The sequence below is a fragment of the Chiloscyllium punctatum genome, chromosome 8 (genome assembly GCF_047496795.1).
Source record: "Chiloscyllium punctatum isolate Juve2018m chromosome 8, sChiPun1.3, whole genome shotgun sequence".
Classification (NCBI taxonomy): Eukaryota; Metazoa; Chordata; class Chondrichthyes; order Orectolobiformes; family Hemiscylliidae; genus Chiloscyllium; species Chiloscyllium punctatum.
In genome coordinates, this window is record NC_092746.1 from 71,038,316 (window position 1) to 71,063,764 (window position 25,449).

The 25,449-nt window shown below is 39.3% G+C and overlaps 1 protein-coding gene across 1 annotated transcript in view; it reads right to left on the minus strand.

The window, feature by feature from the left end:
- tmeff1b (transmembrane protein with EGF-like and two follistatin-like domains 1b) overlaps positions 1–25,449 on the minus strand; it is a 228,004-nt gene that overhangs the window by 30,163 nt on the left and 172,392 nt on the right. Inside the window, exons 5-6 of the mRNA XM_072575758.1 lie at positions 19,048–19,144; positions 8,098–8,246 (exon numbers count right to left, since the gene is read on the minus strand). Coding sequence (XP_072431859.1) covers positions 8,098–8,246; positions 19,048–19,144 — 246 coding nt within the window. The remainder of the gene's footprint in view (positions 1–8,097; positions 8,247–19,047; positions 19,145–25,449) is intronic.

Sequence of the window (25,449 nt, forward strand, 5' to 3'; positions counted from 1 at the left end):
GAGCTGATACTGGCAAAGTAGAGTGAATGGTCTCCTTTTGTGCTGAATCACCTATGATTTTATGTTTTGCCTATATTGACATCAGTGAATTATGCATGTGAATATTTCTCTTTTTAGGACTCTAAAAGTCCAGCATAAATCAATGTGGGACCAGCTGTGGGGATTGCAATAAAATAGTATTTAGGTTCATGCAGCTGGTGTGACACTCCATTAACTTCCTGAGAAATGCATCACCTTAAGGAACTATCACCTATAGTTCAAGCATCTGTTGATATGTGAGGATGGATAATAGTTGTAAAAATCATCAAACTCTTCTCTCAGAGCTGAAAGTATTAAAGTGTTAAAGTATACCGTAACAAAATACAGACCAACAAAATGTAACTTAGCCATCACCCCACCCCCAGATACTTTGTGCAACTTGGGTTATCACAAGTTTCATCAAATTGTATCCTAATGCATCTACGGTGTCAGGATGTTGATGGCAATAGGAATTTGTGTAGTCTGAGAAGCTCATAGAGCATTAACCAGAAATAAAATGAGAAGAATTTAGAGATTTACTTTAAAATATACATATAAACAGGGAGGAATCTTCTTATTACTTCTTACTCGGTCAGACAGATTGATATGCCAATTAACTGTGGTCTCATTGAATTGTGGAACAGACTCAATTTGCTAAATGGCCTACTTCTGTTCCTAAATCTTACGATCTTAGGTTCTAAGATTGAGCAAATATTACATTCAATCCACATTGGCTTCTCTTCAGGTCTTTTATTGAGAAGTAACTCTTGTGAATTTATCTGAGTATCTCAACATCAACCCTTCCCACCAAAATTATTAATATGTGAATTAGCTACAAAACCAAAAGAGATTATTCAGCCCAACTGATCTATACCAATGTGTCCAATCTATACTCCCATCATTCTTCATCTAATCCAATCCGTATATCATTCTATTCCTTTCTCCCTTAATGATTAAATAGCCCCTGATAAAATTGATCCATGCTAGTCATTTCAATTACTCTTTGTGGCATTGGTTGCAGAGGTGGTGTTGTGGTGCAATGGTTAGCATTCCTGTGTCTGAGCCATTCTCCAGGACTTCATAGCTAATAAAAGTGTGGTTTAACACAGCCAAAGTGGTTATCTTTCAACATAAAACTTCCAGCTTATAGCAAAGGCAGATGGTCAACTACATACAATGAAAAAGTACAGCCACTGCCATTATTATCCATAGCTTCAGGCTATAACAGCATTTAACAGTGCACATTACCATAGTAGTTGCTCTGACTGCTTTTGGTGAAGCAATTGGCTGCATAGCCAATGTGGATCAGATTGTTGTCGAAAGTATGAAGTTTAATTCTACACTCCACATGGACAGATTTGGGACTTGTCTCTTTGCCCTCTTAAGGAGATGGTGTTATGAGTTTGACAAGCAGAGGACAGAAAGTGCATCCCATGCTCTTACACTGTTCCGAGTAAAAACAATTCTTTTGAATTCCTACTAGATTATTATTTACTATCTCATTTATGGCCTGGAGTTGTATTTTTCCTTCACAAATAGAAATACTTTCTCTATGATGACCCTATCAAACTTTTTCATAATCTTAAAAACTTCTATTATATCACCCTTTTTTCCTTTATTAGTGAATAAAGACTTGAATCATTCCTGAAGGGTTTAATCTTCCCAGTCAACGATCATTCTTGCAACAAACATTTCCTTGTTTGTAAATTAAAAATCAGAATAGTTTACTGTACTCCAAGTGTGGCCTAACCAAGCTTCTATGCAATTTTAAAATGACTTCTCTGCTTTATTCTATCTCCTTATAAATTAATGCAAGTGCATGTTTATTTTTATGGCCTTATTAATCTAAGCAAGCACTTTGTACTACTGCACACATAGAACCCTAGGTAGACACTTAATTTCCAAAGAATACATGATCCCCATTGCTTTCCCACCAATATGAACTTCCTGATAGAAACAGGCGTAGGCCATTCAGCCCCTCAAGCCTTTTCTACTAATCAATGAGATCATGGCTGATCTGTGGCCTAACTCCATGTATCTGCCTTTGGCCCATATCCTTTAATACCTTTGCTTAACAAAAATTTATCTATCTCTGGTTTAAAATTAACAACTAAACTAGCATCCATTGCTACTTGTGGAAAAGAGTTCCAAACTTTGACCGCCCTTTAGTACAGAAGTGCTTCCTAACAACTCTGCCGAACAGCCTGACCTTAACTTTCAGAGAATGTCCCCTAGTTCTAGAATCCCAAACCAGTGGAAACAGTTTATTTTTGTCTACCCCGTCTCTTTCTGTTAATGTCTTGAAGACTTCAGTCAGATCGCTGATCAGAGTGAACTTGCTAATATGCAAATACACTTAATTGTATTCTTATTTTATTAATGTCTTCATGTATTTGTTGCATCCTCCTCTGTATTAACTACACACCTCTCCCTCCATATCAAAATACATTTGAACTGTAATCCAATTTCCGACTCCTAATCAATTTGTAAATTATAGGTGGCAGTAGTCTTAACACTTATTCTTCCGGCACACCACTTCCCACCCCTTGTCAATCTTATTAATTTCTTTATGTCACCAGTGTCTGTTTTCTATTTTGGAGACAGCATGATATCTATTCAACTATTGGTCCCCGACTCCATACATTATTCAATGACTTTGCTATATACTGTAATACCTGTCAAAAGCATTTTAGAATGTCAAATATATTACATCTACTTTATTACACTTCTCATGGAATCATAGAACCCTTACAGTGCAGAAAGAGGCCTTTCAGCCCATCGAGTCTGCACCGATCCTCTGAAGAGTATTCAGCCCAAAAGCCAGCCCTCACATAACCCCACATTTCCCATGGCTAATCTACTTAGCCTGCACATCCCTGGATACTACAGGGCAACCTACCATCGCCAATCCACTTAACCTGCACATTTTTGGATTATGAGAGGAAACTGGAGCACCCGGCAGAAACCCATACAGACACAGGAAGAATGTGTGAACTCCACACAGCAGTCATCCGAGGGGGGAAATCGAATCTGGTTCCCCGGTATGATAGCCACTGTGCCACTCTATCTATCCTTTTTGTTACTTCTTCAGATAATTCAATGCTTGATTAAGCAAAATCTTCCTTTTGGAATCTGTGCTGACTGTTCGTTACTACATTTCAGTTTCTCTGTGCTTTCTTTTCGATTTTTTGTGTATGAATTTCATTATCTTTCCTGCCACTAGCACTAAAGTAATTGGTCTGTAGGTCCCTAGACTCATTCAATCTCTGTATTTATATACAGGAATCACATTAGATGTCTGCCAACCTTCTGGCATTTTTCCCTTGTTTAATGATTTTTTTTAATGTACGTAATACTGTTTTTGCTATTTCTTCTTTCACTTCTGTTCCTATGAGTAGAGGCAGTGTTAGTTTAATGTGGAGTAATCCAGAGAAAAATCCATGAGTGCACTGACCTGGTGTACTTTCCTGGCAGATCCATTAAACCTACCATATATTCATGAGTCAGTTTACATCTGGTCTTCTAGCTCTTTTTGAGTTCTATAGTTAACCTTGTGTACCATCATCTTTTAGAAATGTCAATTTAGACAAAATTATACAGAACACATGAAAACCAGCATGTATTTGTAAGCTATGTCTAACTAACACTTGATTATATTTTTCAACAAGTTAATAAAGAGTGTTAATGAGAGTAAAGTGGTTGATGTAGAGCACATGGACTTCTAAAAGATATTTAATAAAGGGCTAAGCAACTTGCATTCGAGGAAAGTTAGAGCCAAAGAATAAAAGGGAGAATGGCATTTTGAATCAAAGTTTGTCAGAGTCACTGAAAACAGTGCATCCTGATGACTTTTTTTCAAAGTGATTCCCATGCACCTGTACAAGGGCAGCTTTTTTTTAATATATATATTAGTGACCTAGACTTGGGTGTGCAGGGGACAATTTCAGAATATGAGATGGCAGAAAACCTTTAAGTATTGTTAACTGTGAAGATAGTGTTAGAAATCACACAACGCCAGGTTATAGTCCAAGAGGTTTATTTGGAAGCACTAGCTTTCGGAGCGCTGCTTCTTCATCAGGTGATCACAACCACTAGTGTGCTTCCAAATAAACCTGTTGGACTATAACCTGGTGTTGTGTGATTTTTAACTTGGTACACCCAGTCCAACACTAGTTTCTCCAAATTGAGAGCACAGTGATAGCTTTTAAGTGGATATTTGGTCGGGGAATGAATGGACATATGAAAGATGAATTTAATGCAGAGAATTGTAAAAAAATTACATTTTTAACAGGAAAATTTAGGACAGGGAATAAACAGAGCATGCTACTCTAAAGGGGATGCAGGAACAAAGAAAACTGGAGATAGATACAACCGGCTGAGGAGTGGCAGATGGAGTTTATAATTTAGATAAACATGAGGTGCTGCATTTTGGAAAAGCAAATCCGGGCAGGACTTACACACTTACTAGTAAGGTCCTGGGGAGTGTTGCTGAACAAAGAGATCTTGGAGTCTGAATGTAAGTTTGCTCACTGAGTTGGAAAGTTCGTTTTCATACGTTTTGTCACCATAATATCCTTATCAGCATAAAATTGACAAAAGAAGAGGAAAAACAACAACAAACTGCCATTCCTAGATGTCACAGTAGAACAAACAGCCAATGGGGAGCTTCAAACCAGCGTCTACAGGAAAACAACACATACAGACCAAATATTGAACTATAGAAGCAATCATCCCAACACCCACAAAAGAAGCTGCGTCAGAACATTATTCCAATGAGCCACCACACACTGCAGTACAGAGGAACTACACAGAGCAGAGGAAAAGGATGGGTAACCAATGAACACAGTCTGCAGAATTCTCAGCAACAAACCCAAACAAGCAGACAAAACATGTCCAGAAACCCTAGCCACTCTCCACTACATCAAAGACATCTCAGAAATGACTGCCAGACTACTCTGACCCCTTTGGCATCATGGTAGCCCACAAACCCACCAACACACTAAAAGTGCAGCTAATGGATTTAAAAGATCTGATACCGACAAGCAAAATGAATGTCACTTACAAAATACCTTGCAAGAACTGTAACAAACACTACATTGGACAAACAGACATAAAACTGGTCACTAGGATACATGAACATCAACTAGCCAGAAAAAGGCATGACCCACTATCATTAGTATTCTTACAGACAGATGAGGAAGGACACCGCTTTGACCAGGACAATACATCCATCCTAGGACAAGCCAACAGAGTCATGCATGAGAATTCCTGGAAGCATGGCATTCCAACTGGAACTCTATCAACAAACACATCGACTTGGACCCCATTTACCACCCTCTGATTAAAATAAAAGAAATGACGACATCACCACAGGAAATGATATCATCAACCCAAGGACACCTAAACACATCAATAGAAAGCAAGTCATAACACCAGTGCTTCACTGGAGCTTCACTGATGATGTTACTTAGTATGGTGATGCAACGTCTGAAAATGAACTTTCCAGCTCAGCAAGCAAACTTACATGTAGAACCTCAATTTGAGCTATAAATCTTCTCAAAACTCGCTAAGACCCTAAGAGTGCAGTTTCATAGTTCCTTCAAACTAGCGTCAAAGGTAGATAGGATAACGGAGAAGGCATTTGGTATTCTTTCCTTCCCTGAACAGAGCACTGAGTATAGGAGTTGGGAGGTCTTGTTGTGGCAGACATCAAAAATAACAACATTATTGTGAACTTCTTTCAAACACATAAAATCTCAGAGTATTTCATATAATTCTTGGCACTGCAGTTCGGATTAGAGAGGGGCAAAGGGATGTACAAAATTTCAGCTCTGAGGGCCTTTAGTTATACAGATAGCGAGACAATTATTCCTTGGATAAGTGTAAGTTATGAAAAGAATTAACAGAGTTTTTCAAAATCATGAAAGGTCAGGATGGAATAAATAGGGAGAAACTACTCCCATTGGTGCTAAGTTCAAGAAACATGATTGGAAGTGATTACCAAAGAAAGTGTTGGTTGCATAAGGAAATGTTTGTTCAATATCACAAGTAATTATGATGTGAAATGTAATGCCTGACTGCATAGTAAAAGCAAATTCAATCACAATTTTCATAGAGAATTGATTAAATTAAGTTGAGAAAATATTGTGGTTGTGGGGAAGAGCAGAAGAGTGGAACTAGCTGAAATGCTCTTGCAGAGAACTGGTATGACCACAATGGGCTGAATAGCCTTCTCTGCTCTGAAACTATCCTATGATTCCATATAAAATGATGTAGAATTTTGTAGTAGCATTGACCTGTAACTTCAATGGAAAATTGGCAGAGACTCCAGGAAACCAAAATAAATTATGATGATTTTCTGAGGTATATGCCAATCTTCTGTAACATTGAGAACTCCCATGGACCTTTCACCCCAATGTCTACATCACTAAGACAATTCTAAGTAGCAATGAATATTTGTCGCAGACATCAAAAATCACTCAAAATCTAGTGATTCAGGATGGCCAATTTTTTTGGATTATGCAGCATGGTCCTAGGCTTAAATGTGACAATGCTGGTATCACATGAAGTCAAGTGGGTATAGAAATATTAGGCTGCTGCTAGTGGCACAAGATTGTAGGGGTCTGAATGGGGAAACGATGTGAGATAACTCCTGGTTAGGGTCAAGGGTCTGGAATTTCCGGGGTTGGATGCCTGGGTCACATGGTAGACTCTTAGAAGGCCCAAGGTGCCAAGTGAGTTGAAGGCTGGGGATTGTGGGGCCTAGACATTGGTAGTAGCTAGGGTGTAGGCAATTGGGGATCAGTGCAACTATGAACGATCAGGGTGCTTGCAGAGGAGGTTGGTTGCAATCAGAGGATTGGGATAAGAGCCTGGTATTAGGAATGGAGCAAGGAATCATTGAGAGAAACTGTGATTAGGACAGTGCTTAATAGAGGAGGCACGAAGGACTATACTGCTCCACATTCAAGTCAATAAACATTATTTCATTCTGGATGATCAGAAGGACATAGGTTCTCAAAGTTCAGCCCACATTGGTGAAATCTACTTCAATGCCAACAAATCTATTAGACCTCAAGTATACTTGCACATAAAAAAAAAGAGTTTCATGCATGCTTCAGCACGGATAGAGATGTTCTTGTTTACCTTCACCCTGTATGGCAGCGTGCCTCTAGCTTGGAAATCATACACACTCTCTGCCCTTCATTTCTGGTGATAATGCAGCACCTGCATTTACAAGTATGTTTTTAAAATCCAACTACGTTGGTTGTAATTTGGATAGAAAATATTTTTGCACTGAAACAAGGTCAGCATAAGTAGTATTTGTCATTTACAACTGCATACCAAATTGCTGTTGCTTTTTTTTTGAAGAACACGTCAAAATTGACAACTAAAATTATATGTTTTTGGAATGATTTTCTTCATCTAGACTAGTGACAATCTCAAAACAGCTTTTCAATTTCGTTTTCTGTGAAGAGAGATTGATGCGCATAGAATAGGCTTTATACATCTTAATTGAATCTCTGGTAAATATGGCCTCATCCATTTGCCCTTTATAAGGTCATCCCTAGAGTGAACCTTGCCACAGTCCTATTGCTTAGCCTCCTGCTATGCACCTGCTAATTTTCCTTTAGGGCCATCCTTTAACGCTTGGAGACAGGCTTAATGCACTAACAAGTGATTCGCAAGAGAACAAACAAACTGACAAGTTCTATTAAGGGGGTGGCATATTTTCATTTTAAAAAGCATAATTATTAATGGAAAACATAGTAATTTTGAAATATACAATAGCTTTGGAAAGGCAGAAATGCACATCATATGGAGTTAAAAACCCTTTGAGGTGGTACATGATGTGAATGGAAATGAAAAAGACTGAGTGAAGTGCCAATAATTACATTACTTGTGAGCTAAATGATGCATCAACTATGACTTTTAATTTATTATTTCTAAAACTCTGCATGTGGATAAATTGATTAAATGTTTTGTAGAATGATTGTCACCCAAAGCAGACATCTGTATCTTAGCAAATCACTGGGAATGTCGTCTCAATTCATCATTTCAGAACATGTATTCATTTACCTTGGCATTTACCAAGCCGTTTTACTTCAATCCATTCCTGTCTCTGGCAGGATGCTTCTTTGACAAGGCAAGGACTATCATATGATTTTCCATTAGATGCACACACTGGATTGTAGTTGAATCTGCTGCAGTCTATATTGCACACACACCTGATAAAAGCAAAAAATGCTCATTGTACCAGTAACTGTATAAACCACTGTATAAATCACATCATATTGAAATCTTTACACATGACATTGCCACAAATTGCACTTGCTCAACACTAATACCCAGAAAGCATAACAGCTGGCAGACTTTTAAATTCGAGTGTATGCCATGTAACAGCATTTATCTTCCGGGCATAATTGATCATTTCATTGTTGATGGAAATAATATTTCATGTCTGAAAGATGTAAAATCAATAGCAGCAGCACAGTCTCCCATGATTCATTTAAATCACACTTGAGATTATACTAAATAAAAGTATCCCTACCATACACAGATGTACCTCAGCAGTAACTAAGTGCAAGTATTCTTTCACTTGCTTGCACTTTAGAAAGTAGTTTTGGGGGCAGACTCATCTGATTTGAAAGGAATTACATCCCAGGTTTGTCTTAATTTTAAGCTCCAGTTGCGTTGTATAAACATTGTAGTATCTCTTCTGCTTTGCCAATTCTATTGCTTTCTACATAACTGCATATTAGATTCTAATGATTCAATTTAATACAGCTGAAGCCGTTAACCTCATTGAGCATTGTATTATTTTGCATAATGTCAAAGTATCACAATTCATTGTCTTTAACTTTTCCACAATTCAAGATGTTGATTCTGGAAAATATTGGGATCAGAAAAGAAAGAAAAATGAAGATCAATTTTCTCAAATATTAGAATGTCCTTTATTCCTCACAGCACTTGAAACAAGATATGCTGCTCATATACCATCGCTTTAAAACAACTGACTTTTTTTTGGATTATCACTGTCATAGTTACTGATGTCTTTTATATCCAAAAAGCAGAAGAGTAAAATATAGAAATCAGGATTGTTAGTTCAATTTACAGTCAGCAGCATTTTATAAAACATTAATTTCTAAGGATGATCAAAAGCAAAATAAAAACGCACAGAAAAATTGAAAAAGTGGTTCAGTCTAAAATGTCTAATACTGCTGTGTTTTGTTTTGCATGGTTCATCTGATCATCTGGCTCCTTCACCTTTTCACATTTGATGCTGTGGTCAATCATGCTATCATCGTCCAATGCTTCTCTTCCATTATTTCATTCTTCATCATTAAAATGCTGCCTCTTCCTGACCTCATGGGGTCAGCTTCCATGCTAATGACGCAGAGCTGTACCTCTCCAATTCATGCCACAACCCCTCTCCCTTCTGTTCAATCAAAGTCTAATCTGAAAGGACACCAATGGGAAGGGGGAGGGGGGTCATATATTGATCTCCAGTGCCCCCACAGCCTAGCTTTCCTTACCTAAACTCCCCTTTGTTTTCTCTTCCCTTTCTTTTAAGATTTTTTTTTAAAACCCACACTTTGATCACACTGTTACTGAACCTTTCCAGGTCTGCTTTGGCTCAGTATTCATTCATTTCCCTTCTAAGTTTGTGCCTTGAACGCTCTTTAAAAGGCAGTTTATGGTACTATTTAGCTTGAGTTGTTTTTGTTGCTGCTGTAAAATAGATGATCTAATGTTAAAGTTATAGACGACTTGGTGTTAACTAAGAATAAACATGCAACAGTTTGACACCTTGTTATGGTAAACGGTAGTGTTACTTAAGCTTATTCACCAGATGCTTTAAGGTGTACTATTTATTTGTACATTTATTCAAAGTCTGACAAGTACTGCATACAATACTGACCAGGATGAAGAAAAACAGCATATGGAGAGATTTGAGCTTATTATTGAATGGATTTGTAAAAGACATATCCTGCTTGACTAATCTAATTGAATTTTCTGATGAAGTAACAGAGAGTGCTAATGAAGGACTTACAATGCATGTTGTGAAAATGGATTTAAAATAGTGTTTGAAATAGGTACCATATAAAAGGTTAGCTAACAAAATGGTGACTATGGGACAGGAAAGCTTGGATGCAATTGAATTTTTAAAAAAATGGTTTAAGGCCAAAAAAAGAAGATTCTTATGCAGATTTTTTTCCCCCACATTGAAGGATGGTAAACAGCAGTGTTTCCTAAAAGTCAGTTCAAAGACCACTGATTTTGGCACTAGGAATATGTAGTAATGTCAAAACATTTGGCAAAGATAAAAAGGAGTGGGGATCAATGGGAATGATACTAAAAACCTGCACCACGACATACAGATGATACAGCAATGGACAGAAAACTGGCAGATTTTGAAATTTAAATACATAAAAGGGTCAGGTGATGCAATCTGGCAGAAGGATTAATGAGAGGCAGCACAGACTTCATGGCATAGTCATAAAAGATCAACTGGGACAGAGAAACCCCTTGCTAATGTTGAAAGATAACTACAGCATTACTTCTTTGTTGCGATAAAGATCTGGCCGGGCCTCAACCAGAATGTTCAATCCCCAACCAGGAAAGAGGTGACAGTCCTTGAGAAGGTGCGGACAAGACAGAGAAGAATATTTGCTGGGAGGAGAGGGTTTTAGCTAGGAGGTTAGGTTAGAAAGAATGGGCTTTTCTCCTCAGAGTAAAACAGAATTAAAAGAAAAAAAATGAAATAACAGTAGATGTTGGATATCAGAAACAAAAACAGAAATCGCTGGAAAAGCTCAGCTGGTCTGGCAGCATCTGTGGAGAGAAATCACAGTTAATGTTTTGGGTCCAGTGACCCTTCCTCAGAACAGGAGTGTTAAAAGCGTTGTACAAGATTAAGACAACCTTACGGAAGGTGCACAAGGAAATCTCTTGCCATTAGTTGATTACATGGATTATAGAACATAGATATAAGAACTTTGGCAAGAAATTCCAGGCAGAGAAGGCATGGGGAGTGTAAGGAAAAACCTTTTTACACAGTGACTGGTACTTACCTGTAACTCACTGCCCACAAGCTGGAAATAAACTTGCAGGGCTATGGGGACTGAGTGAGGGGGGGGCTGGCAATGGACTCAATGATTATAAGCTGATTACAAATTTTTGGATAAAATGAACTTTAAAGAAAATGGACTGGTTGAAAAGAGAGATTTTAAGTTTTAAAAATGATAGAATTGTGTGACTAAAAACTTGTGTAAGTAATGTGCTTCTGGATTAAGTAGCCCAATTTTCAACTTCTCCTAATATACTCCTTCTCCTCCAGAGCTAGCAGAAAGTGAGAATTCACAGAAGACTGGTTATCTTTTGAATATAGTGAATAAAATTGCAGTTTCTATAAATATAGTCATGGTAAAAGCAGACAAACTAACTGAAAAACAGAGGGTCGAAAATAAGTGCGTCAAAACACTCCAAAAATAATAGAAGTTACAAATCCAATAAAGTAAATTATAGAAGGAAACAGTCCAATCCACTTTTACAATAACAAACTCCTGAAGGTTAATGTTCCTTTTCAGCAATATTTATTTTATTTGTGTTTACAAAACATGTTACTAGGCCAGAGGGCAGGGATTTGTGATAATAAATATTTATTTTATTACTTGTATATGTTTTGAATTCTTACCAAATTTTTTGCATGATGATTTTTCTCAAGAACGACCTTCACCCAAAATGGAGCACATTGATAGATCATATTCCACAGGAAACTGACAGAAGTAGGACAAAGAGGTGATTGTCTGATTTCCTGATCCAAGATCAATGTTGGCACAGTTTGGACACAGGATTGGAAAATCTACACTTATATTGGCCACATTTTTTTCAACGTTTTTAAACTACTCATTTAATGAAAAAGCATTACGCTATTTAAGCCATCCACTCTCTTTATAGAAAGCTGGTATTCTGGGCCCTTATTGTTCTCCCAGGCAGTAATAACACTGATTTGGTGGCAATTCATTAAGATTCATGAACAATGACATTAATCGTAAGATGATCCAGCTCAAAGGTATTCAACTCCAAACTCTGATTGCTCTTATGTACTATTGTACACACACATGTTTTTGTTCATTTATAAACAGTGGGCACTGCCAACTGGCATGATAAATTGTGGGTCCTGGTGCTTCTCCTGGCTATGAGCCCCTTATGCCCTCTCCCACATTTAACCTTGGATACCTTCTGTTAAGCACTTTCTCAAAGTGTTTTGCTCCTATAGAATAGTGCAGCACTAATTTATGAGGTGATACAACAACAAGACCTTCCGGATTTGAGTTAACCAATGATGTGTTTGGGTTCACACAGAAGCAGAGTTAGAACAATTTATCAGTATCCTCAATTATCGACCCTCCATTAAACTTAAAGCCACATAAACACAATACATTTGTGTCAAAATTTATTTTATAAATAATTAAGAGAACCGTCTGCAGAAGATTGCTATCCCCTTAAGCCACCTTCCCTGACACTACATTTCCACTGCATATGCATAAGGCTGAAGCACATTAATCAGGCAGCTAGTACTCTACCACTGCATCTCAAATCTCAATCTCAGATTTAAATTAGTAATTGAGACAATGTTCATTATAACAGCATCCACTATAGCTTTGCCTTATAGTAGTTCCTGAAAATCATGCAGCCTTAAGTAGAGATTTCATATTCACCTTTAATAGCATCATTATCTCGATGATATTACGTTTTCCTGGCTCACAGTTAGTTGACTGTTCCTTTGTTAAGTTTCTGATTATTCTCATTCCTTTACAGTCTCCTCCTTTCCCTTTTGCCCTTGCAGCCCCCATGACTCTTTAACCTTGCCTTTCCCTTTCCCTGCGTTGCATGCTTCTCCATCTCAGCCATCTCACTTCACTGCTCCCACCTTGCAGCTTCCACTTTTTCCCCACCTATAACCTCACCCTTCTCTAGGCAAACCCCACTCCCCTTCCCTCCCCTCCGGCAATGGCTCAATGCATGCCTCCCCCAACACTATCTGCAGGGTTGCACTTGATCAGTGCCCATTGACTTGCTTATATCTGGACTCAGATTAAAACAGCCAGCCTATGTCCTTGAATTGTCTTAACCCACTCCCAAGCCTCAAGGCCTGGATTCAGTTCAATGCATCCCAACTTTCTCTCAGTATTGGACTTGGGTCAATGCCCCCATGCTTTGGTCTGGACTCAGCTCAGTGCAGACATACCACCCCGGGGGCCCAAACCTGGCTCAGAACACCAACACCAACTGGACTCAGACTTGGACCCATACCAGCTAACAACAATCCCAGGCACAGCTACTTATCTTCTCAAACAACAGGATCCAACTTCAATCAGAAAGCAACTCTCCCCATTTGCCATCAACAAGCTTAGTGATTAACCTATCTGTTACAAATGGGGATGAGAAACAGCCTGTGATTGAAGTAGCAGTTCCTTACACATTATGTCTCTCATGTTGATTGTGGCTGCGGGGCAGGGATCGTGGTATACACAGGTGAAGAGCCTCTAATAAGGTGCATAGAGTTGGCTTTGCACTGATTAGATGCTCCATAATAGAGGGCGAGTGCTGCCCAAGCCCAGGCCCTCTAAAGGCATGAACCCTGATGATTATCATTGTCTATAGCACCCTTTACTGGCCTTTGCCCATCAGTCATTGTTTTTGAGAAAGAGCTGGTGAGTCACTTCTCCAGCCATTGCAGTTCATGTGTTATAAATTCAGACAAAGTATTGTTGGAGAGAGAGTTCCATGATACTGACTGAATGTGAATCAGAAAGTGGAAAATATCTACATGAGAACTACTAATTTGGAGGAGGACTAGGCCATTTACCCCTTGGACTTGCTGAGCCATTTGATAAAATTTAGGTTGACCTGATTGTGGTGATATGGTTCCAGTTCAGAATGGTGTGTGGCTTGTGGGCAGCTTGTTGGTATGATTCCTGATGAAGGGCTTTTGCCCGAAACGTCGATTTCGAAGCTACTTGGATGCTGCCTGAACTGCTGTGCTCTTCCAGCACCACTAATCCAGAATGTTGGTATGGTGCTCCCATCTGCTCAATATGCCATTCTAAGTTGTTCAGGTCACAGGTCAAAGGAGTCAGTTGCTGTAGATAGGAACATAGAAACCCAGAATTTGGAGCAAGAATAATCCATTCGAATCTTCAAGCTGCTCTATAATTCAAAAAGATCATGGCTGATCTGATTGTGGTCTCATTTCCACTTTCCTGTCTGGCTCACATATAGCTTGATCTCCTTTATCAATGAAAAATCTAATAACTTCAGCTTTGGATGAATTTGATGATTCAGCCTCTACTGCTTCATTGGGAAGAGAATTCAACAACCTCGCGATGACTGGAGAAAAAAAAAGAATCTGCTCACTGCAATTATAGAAGGGAGACATCTTATTCTTAAACAGCTTCCCATAATTCTAGTCCCTTCCACGAGAGCAAACAACTTCCTGGCATCACTGGGATGATGGCACACTGTTGCTTTTGTATATTGGTAATGTTGTTGCTGCTGCAATCCATTGAGGCAAGGGGTTTGGGGGGGGGGGGGGGGGGGGCGGGGGGAAGTATTCCATCACTCGTCTGGCCTTTACCTTGTAAATACTGGATGGGGCCTGGGGAATCAGGAGGTGAACTACTTGTCACAGGAATATCTGCCTCTGATTTGCTTTAGTAGCCACAATATATCTATGGCTGGTCCAGTCAATGGTGACCACTAGGATTGTGATACTGCAGGATCAAGTGACATCATTAACATTGCTTTTTAAGGGGAGATGGTTGAATGCTATCTTGTTGATGATGGTCAATGTCCACCACTTGTGTGGCATAAATGTTATTTGCCACATCAACTTAAGCTCTAATTTTGTCACAGTCTTGCAGCATTTGAACATGAACTGCTTCCATAGGTGAGGAGTGACATATGAGTTAAATATTGTGCTATCATCTGTGAACATCCCTTTTTCTGCCCTTATGATGAAGACGAAGCAGCTGAAGATAGTTGAGCCTCTAGACCCTATCATGAAGAAATGTCCTGAGGTTGAGATAATTAAGCTATGATGACTACAACCATCTCCCTTTTTACTAGGTATCACTGTACCCAGTGGAGAGATTTTCCTTGATTCCCATTGACTCCAGTTTTGATAAGCTTCCTTAGTGTCATTTGATAGCACTGTTGACAACCCCTTCCATCAGACTGTTGATAATTGAGAGTAGATTAATAATTGGCTGTGTTGAATTTGTCCCGTATTTTGTGGAAAGGGCACAATTGGGCAACATTCCACAGTGCTGGGTAGATGCAAATGTTGGAGCTGTACTGGGGCTACTTGACTAGAATCACAGTTAGTTCTGGAGTACAATCTTCAGTATTATAACCAGAATATTGTCAGGACCTATCGAGAAATGGCTATATCAGATGATCGTTTTGCTTGTTCAAATTCTTGGACTTTGTGTCCAATTCTCTGAAGTTGATCTTGAACCTTTGACTTCCAAGAAGTAGTTACAGCTGAAAAAGGGGTAGGCAAATGTGAGCTCATCCCTACAAATGCAGAAAGTTTCAAGTACACCAGCCCCAATTTCCATCACTACCTGTCTCCAATGGTGCCCAAGATGCACAGGAAAGACTGAGGGTTTTTGTTCACCTTTGTTTACATCACAAGAGAGAAAGGAGAAGAAAAAGTAATGCACTTGTGAAGCACACTCCTTTTTGATAAGAGCTACAGTTTATTCCATCATATCAACCAGCATCCAGATTCTGTCCGTGGGCACTAACGTCCTCCCTAAAAACAAGTGAAAGATTGATCCAGGATGCTGTCTAATCATAATTACACTGCATTCAATCCACACAATTCATACTTATCCTGACAGCCTTCAAATCTTTTGCTAATTAAATGTTCATACAGTCCCCTTTTTAAGATGTTCACTCAAACAGAATTAACTGAGTTATCTGAAAATCTATTCTGTGAACTGATAACTATTCATAGCTCTGTGGGAAATAAAAAAAACTTCCCATTTCAACTTTTGTTAAGGCTTGTTAATTTTAAACCTGCATCTTTGGATCTGTGCTCACAGTCTAAATTAAATATCCCCGTGCATTTGCATCATCCATTTCATGGTTTGCTTGCATTCAATTTGTTTCCTGTAATCAAAACAACTTTAGCCACATAAATCCCTTCTTTATAATGCATAGCTAAGTCTCTGAGTTCTGCTTGTTATTCACTAAATCCTTTCCAATACATCAACGCATTTTGATCAACAAACACTACTCCTCTGAACACTTCCCTGCAGAATTCTGTCAATTTACAATCAATGGTTTTGCCATCCACGGCCTTATTGTACAATGACAATATCGACAACTTGATTTTATCTGAAATGTAGTTCGTGAGCAGCAACTTTATGCACCTTATTAGAGGCTCTTCACCTGTGTATACCACTATCCCTGCCCAGCAGCCACAATCAACATGCCAGATCTTCATCTCTCTCTCTCTCCATATTCCTCAGGTTCTTTCTCATGCTTTAAACATCATATTCTGACCAATCCCTTTTCTCTTTCCTCAGACTTACACATGTTCTATTCAGATATTCCCTTTTGTTCTTTCAGCAACCTCTGCAATGTAACTTCTTAGGCCTGATCTTCATGGATCCAATCAAACCATGGTGGAGGTAGGCAGTTGGAAAAGCCAACAGCAACACCATTTATGTTAATGTTTCACTTCAGTTCTTGTTACCAGAAGTCTAGACTCCCACAGTGTGGAAACAGGCCCTTTGGCCCAACCAGTCCACACCGACCCTCCGAAGAGTAACCCACACAGCCCCATTTCCTTCTGACTAATGCACCTAACACTATGGGCAACTTATCATGGCCAATTCACCTGATCTGCACATCTTTGGACTGTGGGAGGAAACCAGAGCACCCGGATAAAACCCACACGGGGAGAATGTGCAAAGTCCACACAGACAGTCACCCAAGGCTGGAATCGAACCTGGGTCCTTGGTGCTGTGAGGCACCAGTGCTAACCACTGAGCCACCGTGCAGAAGCTTTCCAAAGCAAGGGAGAGAGCAGGTACATGAACTCCCATGAAGTTTGTTTCAGGACAATTAACTTAGTCAAGGCTAAGTTTGTTAAAACCCTCTCTTCCTTAATCCTAATCCCTTCAACCCTCAGTTTGAACAGTTGTGAGAAATTGAGACATTATCATTATCAATATAGAAACCACCCATTAACCTGCTTGTACTGTTAAACTTTGTTTATCAGCCAAACTTCCTTGGTTATAGCCTGAACACTCACCTGATGTCTAGTTTCTCCAGCATCATCACCACACTCTTTCTAATCTTAGCTCAAATCTGTCCCTTGTCCTTAAACCCAGTAAATTGCTTACCACATGGCTTCCCTTCAGGGCCAGTTGACACAAACGACTGTAACATTTTCAAATGCCCTGTTTATTCAAAATTCCTTGAATACGTTGTCACCTGCCACATCTGTGCCCAAATTTCTTGCCACTACCTGTATGCGTCTCTTCATCCAGGTTTCCATAGCTCCAAATGCATTTAATAGCCTCATTACAGCCACTATAGAATTCTTCAGCATTCTTTACACCTTCCTCGTCTCCTTAATCTCTCTAGTCTTTGACACTAACAAATGCAACAACCTTTTCCAAAATCTCTCCTCTCTTATCCACCTCAGTGGGATGACCCTCACGTGTTTCCATCTTACCTATCTGATACAGCCAGAGCCTTTGCTACCCAGATATTGAACTTTCATCAAGATTTCCAAAAATGGCTGAGCTATGTTTCCCTGGCTTTCTGACTGAAACCACTGCATGAGCATTACATTTAACCCTTTGAGTATTCACTCAAAGTTGTTTGATGGGTAATACAAAGTCTTTGAGAGATGTTTGTGCTTCACTTGCAGAAACTTATTGTGGGAATAATGACCTGGAGATTAAAATCATATATTTGGGGTATCATAGAACCACTTTTTCACTACATCATGAAACCTACAAACAACACATTTGATAAATTTAATAAATGTTCAATGAGTGTGTTATTGGTGAATGAGAAATGTAAACACAGAATGAAATTATACTTTTGAAACTATTTACAAAGAAAGATGCAATGATTTACAGTTTCATGAAGCTTATTATGCATACACACATTCAGCAGTGTTTGATTGCAAAATTCAAGACAGGTTTGCTAAAAGAGGCAGTCAATTTACTTTAACAAACATTTTTTTACAAGGTTCAATACAGTCAAGTAGATGCGCTCCAAGAGAATATGTCTCCCCTATATCAAGGTATTTCTCCTGGCTCCTATGGGATACAATTCCAATATCATACATATTTTGAACATAAATATAATATCTAGCAAAGAAAACCTAGAAAACAATTAGTCCAATAGGTATAAGAGAGAATCAAGCCGAGTTGACCACATACTAACAAAAGCTCAATGTTTTCACAATGTAAGTGTAACGTGCTTTTCTAAATTTTTCTCTTTGCACTTTCCTTGGTAGTTTTAAAAATATTTGTATTGTATTTATCCTTTTTTCATTTTTCTGATGTTATTTCCATTTGGCTCGCATATAGGTATGTTGTTTTACCTTTTTGTGTATTGCCATTTTTAATCAATAAAGCTTCACACAATTCAGCATAAATCCTCAGTGTTTGACAGTGAGGTAAACTCTCATCCATTTACAACTCATTGGTGCTTATCAGTCAAAGGCTAATCAGTCAAAATAAGCATAGTCACCGGTTTGAAATCAATGGTAAGCACAATAAAATTCCACCCCAAACTATTTCTACACACAAAAAAAGTATAGCTTGCAATTGAGGTCACAAGATGAAACATATGGATTTCCTTGTTTCAGGTTTTCAACACCTTCAGAAATAATTGCTATTTGTTTTGCTTGAAATAGAAGTTATTATTGCTTTTTGTTTGAACCTACAGTTAAGTTGCCTCTATTTTACATTTTGAAAGATAAATTACCAGACATCCTCTGCATCTTCATCACATTCAGCCCCATACTTGCATTTTCCACACTTTACATGCTTTTGCCGTCTTTCTGTTCCTGAGCCTTCATATTCTGCATAGAAATAATGTTGAGATAATTAGACGTTTCTGACAATATATTTAGAAAGTAAAATAGAAACAAATAGTACTTCTGACGACTTGGTATAATTTTGTACATAATTAAGGAAAATGACTGTCATTGACCTTAATGCAGCCTGGGAACATGATACACTGGTGGGCAAATTTCGATCATTCCCCAAAAATAAGTGTGGTGATAGCAATGTGGGATTGACCCATACCATTCCTGGCAATGCAAGTAGCAAGAAAACTTCTGCTGTCCCAATGATTTAAATGATAGATGCATTCAATCTTGTGCTAAAATTTTATTGAGTGACTACAAGCCTCAGTAGGAGAAGCAATTTAAACACCACTTAAAGCCAGCTTGCATTTCTTAAAAAGGTGTTGTAAGTGCTGATAGGAACTGAGGAAATACCTGACTTGCAAGAAGAAAGTGTGCATCATGAATGTCCGACACAGCACTGGAGGCCTTGGTATAGGAAGTGGACAGGAGGAGAGAGGCTCTCACTCCACAGGGAGTCAGAATGCCCTGCAGGCAAACTCTGTGAAGGTGGGGGAGCAGATGTCTATTGTTGTCAATGCAAACAGAGCAACCCCCAGGCCCTGGATGATATCCAGGAACAGGTCAACTGACTTTGCACACAATTCATTACCAAATGCCATATACTGTATTTACAACTGAGCCTCTACTGTCACCAACAGCTCACTTCACTCACCAATTACTAATTTACCAATGGCCCGTACCTAACATTTGTAATTTCACTTCACCTTCACGCACTTAGAACTACTGCTAGTCTGACACCAATATCTCACAGCTTGAAATCAATACCAGCTGCTCATACATGACAGCCACATTACCCAGACACATTGCATTACACCGAGTGTCATATTTTCTTCTTTCGTGCAAGACAAGGTGGCAGAGAATTAAAGTGCTAATCTTCAGAAGACACTGCAGTGGTGTCCTCGACCTGATAGAGGAGATGGTGGCTATAGAATTATAGAGGACTACAGCACAGAAAAAGGGCCTACCCCATCAAGTCTGTGCTGGTCAAAAATAGCCACACAGCTATTTTACTATAATTTCATTGAAGCACTTGACTAATGATCTTGCATGCATTGACAATGCAAATATACATCTAAATACTACTTAAATGTTTTATGGGGCTTGTAGCGATTGTAACGAGGTCAGCCAGGTGGGCTGCATAGAATATGAGTTGCCTGATTGGGGCTGTTAATCTGGACTAATCAGGGAGCGCTGGCTGAGAGATATAAACATGGTGTCCACTCGGGTGTCTTTCCTATCTTCCTGGTGGTGGAAATTGAATAAAGATTCGTGCACTTTGTGTCTTTTCACTGTGTCTCACACCTGCACACACACACACCATGGGTGCTGGGGAATAAAAATAAGCACTACCGCACTTAGGCGGTAGTGTGGGGGTTAAATATATAAAAAAAATAAACAAAAGAAATAGGAGTGTTAGCGGCCTAGGTAAAGAAAAAAAAAGAAAAAAAAAATAAACATGGTGTCTTCCCGGGTGTCCTTGGAGAAGGAGCAAAACAAAAGAGAAAAATATAAACAGGGGATTTTACGTTAGAGCCCGGGTAAAAAGAAAAAAAAAGAAAAGAAAAAAAAATAAATAAAAAAAAAAATAAACATGGTGTCAGAGGGTTCTGTTCACTCTGAGAGCGAGCTCTGAGGGAGCTGGATCAGTGTCAAGAACTCGCCACATGTAAATAAATAGTGATGTGGTGACGGGATACTGGCCCCTGTGGAATTATTTCAGGGGTTGCTGCCTCTACCACCCTTACAAACAGTGTGCGGCTATCATTGGAGCAATCATGACAGGCCTTGGCCATGGCAGGGAGGAAACCATTAAAGATGCACAAATCTAAACCTCTTCCTCACATCTCATTTCACTGTCACTCTTAAAATTTCTCCTGACTTACAAGTATCAGATAGTTTAAATACGTAATTCTTTTCTCCCTCCCCACAACTCTAGCCTATGCTTTTCTCCTGTCAGATATTCAAGGACTACAGTCTAATCTGGCAGTGGTGGAACAGCAAGAAGTATAGCATGAACAGACTGATGGTAAGGAACACAGTTACTGATGTACTTTGGATGTTCTCAAGATCTAATAGGAAACAGAGTGTCAGAATAAATGGATTATTTTTGGGTTCGCAAAATGTAACTGAAGATATGCCAAAGGGATCCATACTAGGCATTAACTATTCAACATTTCTAATAATGGAGCCAGTATTCGGGCCAGTCTGTAACCAGATTTGCTTCTGATATGAAGGTTGGTAGGAAAGCAAATTGTGAGCATACCAAGAGTTTACAAAGAATACAGACAGAAAAAGTGAATGGGCAGAAATTTGGCAGAATATTATTGAAATGTAGAAAGACTGCAGACTGTAGTAGCACACAGGCATTGGGGTAGGCTATTCAGCCCATTAAGCCTGTTCAGTTATTCAATGTGACCATGGCTGATTAAACACCTCAGTGCCTTTTATCCACACCATCACCATAACAATTTACATGATCAATAATACAAAATCTATCAATCTCTACTTTAAACATTCTCAAGGACTGAGCTTCCATTAAATGTTAGGGCAGAACATTCCAAACATTCACAATCCTCTGAGTAAAAAGAAAACTCCTCAATTCAGTCCAACCTAAATAGCATCCCCTCAACTATTAGATTGTGCTCTTTGGTTTAGACTTCCCAACCAAGGGAGCCACATTACCTACATCTATCCTACCTCTGCCTTGAATTTTGTTTTAGATTTCAATGTAATCACCTCTCACTTTCGAAACTCTAGAGATTCCAAGTCCAGTTTTCCCAATCTCTCTTCAAAGGTCAATTCCCCCAATCCTGGGAATAAGTCTGGTGAATCTTTGTTTACTCTGTCTATGGACAGTAATATTCTTCCAGAGACAAGGAGACAGAAGCTGCCATAGCACTCCCATGCGGCCTAACCAAGCTGCAACAGAATCGAAGCAAAACATCACTACTCCTCTACTGAGATCCTCTTGTGATAAAGGTTTACATTCTATTAGCTTTCCTAATAGATTGCTATGTGCTGGCCTTCAGTAATTTATCAACAAGGATACCGAAGTCCCTTTGTACATTTACATATTCCAACCTCTTGCCATTTGTTCCTCCAACCAAAGTAGATAATGTCACAATTTTTATCCATATAGCAGTTGATCTGCCATGTTCCTGCCCACTCACTAACCTTGTCCAAATCCTCCTATAGCCACATTGCATCTTCTTCACAACACACATTTCTGCTTAGCTTCATATCATAAGCAAATTTAGAAATATTGCATTTGGTCCTCAAATCCAAATCATTTTTATATATTGTGAACAGCTGGGACCCATTTACTGATCCTTGCTGATCAATGACAATTATGATTTTACACTGACATAACTATAATCACACATGCTCCATCCCACAGACTGTGTACTCTGGATTTATTAGGAGAAAGTTAGAACTGCAGATGCTGGAGACCGGAGTTGAAAAATATGGTACTGGAAAAACACAGCAGGACAGGCAGCATCCAAGGAGCAGGAGAGGAGAGAGGGACTCACTGAGATTCTTGTAGAGGGAGGAGGAGAGCTTCTTCAAGGTAGGCACCTTTGCAAGAGGATTCGCAGTAGGTTAAGATCAATTAGGAGAAAGTGAGGACTGCAGATGCTGGAGACCAGAGTTGAAAAAAGTGGTGCTGGAAAAACACAGCAGGACAGGCAGCACCCGAGGAGCAGGAGAAGAAGGGCTTATGCCCGAAATGTCGATTCTCCTGTTCCTCGGATGCTGCCTGTCCTACTGTGTTTTTCCAGCACCACATTTTTCTACTCTGGATTTATGCCTATTAGTATATTAGATTAGATTACTTACAGTGTGGAAACAGGCCCTTCGGCCCAACAAGTCCACACCGCCCCGCCGAAGCGCAACCCACCGTTTCCCTACATCTACCCCTTACCTAACACTACGGGCAATTTAGCATGGCCAATTCACCTGACCTGCACATCTTTGGACTGTGGGAGGAAACCGGAGCACCCGGAGGAAACCCACGCAGACACGATGAGAACGTGCAAACTCCACACATTCAGTCGCCTCAGGCGGGAATTGAACCCGGGTCTCTGGTGCTGTGAGGCAGCAGTGCTAACCACTGTGCCACCGTGCCGCCCTTATCTAAAGGCAATATGGGACAAAATGGATGCAAAATTAGATTCACTGTGCTAAATTAACCAAGTTTCCTGAGATAACACCTTCTAAACCTACAATCACTTCCATCCAGAAAGACAAGGGCAGCCAATATATGGAAACACCATCTCCTCCTGCAAGATCCCATCCAACCCACTCATCATCCTGACCTTCAAATATATCACCATTCCTTCAGTCAAAATCCTCAAACCCCTTCCCTAACAGCATTGTTGGTCTACCTACATCAAATGGACAGCAGTGATGAAGAAAATTCATCATCACTTTGTAAACGGATTGAGGGATAGGCAGTAAAGGTAAAAACAATGACTGCAGATACTGGAAACCAAAGTCTAGATTAGAGTGGTGCTGGAAAAGCACAGTAGTTCAGGCAGCATCTGAGGAGCAGGAAAATCGACGTTTTGGGCAAAGGAATAGAGCTTAAATCATCTTAGCTGATAGTTCCTCTTTGGGAGCACTGAGGCTAGGAAATAACACTGAAAATGGGCATCCTGTTGAAATCTAACCAACAGTTACACTGAATATACTGTATATGGATAGAAAATTACAAAAATAAGTATGGACTGAATAGTACGTGATCATGTGGGCTGTACTGGCTTTACTTCCCATCCTAGAGCTCTATTCCTGATGAATGGCTTTTGCCTGAAATGTCGGTTTTCCTGCTCCTCGGATGCTGCCTGAATTGCTGTGCTTTTCCAGCACCACTCTAATCTAGAATGGGCAGTAAAACCAGTACAGCCCAAATGATCACGTACTATTCCGTCCAAACCTATTTTTGCAATTTTCTATCCATATACAGTATATTCAGTGTAACTGTTGGTTAGATTTCAACAGGATGCCCATTTTCAGTGCTATTTCCTAGCCTCGGTGCTCCCAAAGAGGAACTCTCAGCTAAGGTGATTTAAGCTTGCTGCCTCACTCTCAAGCCTGCAGCTGTACTCCTCTTTCCTGGCTTCTTAAGGGGCAGACACATGCCAGCAATTCACTGAAGACTGGGTATGTATTTGTGTGTGCTTACGGTTGGGGTGGGTGTGTGTAGTTGCTATGTGGTGGTTGGAACATAGGAAATGAGACAAATGATCAAACACTGCCAAAATAAACTTCTTCTTCTCTCTGTTACTTAGCATAAAATGCACAATAAAGTGTAAATGCAATAAATAAAACTAAAATTAAAATGATTGCTACAAAATAGATCAAAACCAAGACAATGTATACATTAGAAAAGTGATTCAAAATTAAGATGAGGCAGCATGTGTGCAGGGAAAACAATGAATTGTATGCACTCCAATTGACGATGCGTAATCAAATCTTAAGACAGAAGTAGAAGACAGTAAGCTTATAACTATATATGCACATGAATATAAACATTCAAGAATATATGATAGCAAAGATCAATCTTAAAGAAAAAGAAACCTCAAATGCTACATAGGCTGCTCATTTATAAGCTTAAAAACAGTGAAGAGTTATTAACACTGGCACAGAGGCATGATGGTTTTATGTTCACTCAATTTTATATCTATTGGCTACAGATCAAGCAATCAAATGGAATTAACTCTTTAACCAGGATAACGTCAGTAAAACAGGACAGTGATATGATTAATTAATACAACCTATACCTTATCACCAAGACATTGTGATGATTGATGACATGCAGCAGGTACTTCATAAGCAAGCTGACATAAACTGTGTGGTTTGAACCAAACCATCTCTGCATACGCCCAGATCAGTAGGTCAGGCAGCATCCAAGGAGCAGGAGAATCGACCTTCAGGAATCATTCCTGAAGAAGGGCTTATGCCCGAAACGTCGATTCTCCTCCTCCTTGGATGCTGCCTGACCTGCTGCGCTTTTCCAGCAACACATTTTTCAGCTCTGATCTCCAGCATCTGCAGTCCTCACTTTCTCCTATACGTCTAGATCACACAGTGACAAAATATTAATTGGTTGATAATATAATCAAGCAGAAGAGCTAATAAACAGATGTAATTCAAGGCAATTATGATGAAGTGTAATTGATAAAATGCAAGAGGATAAAGGCGATGAAACATCTTGACCGATATAATAAAAGCATGCC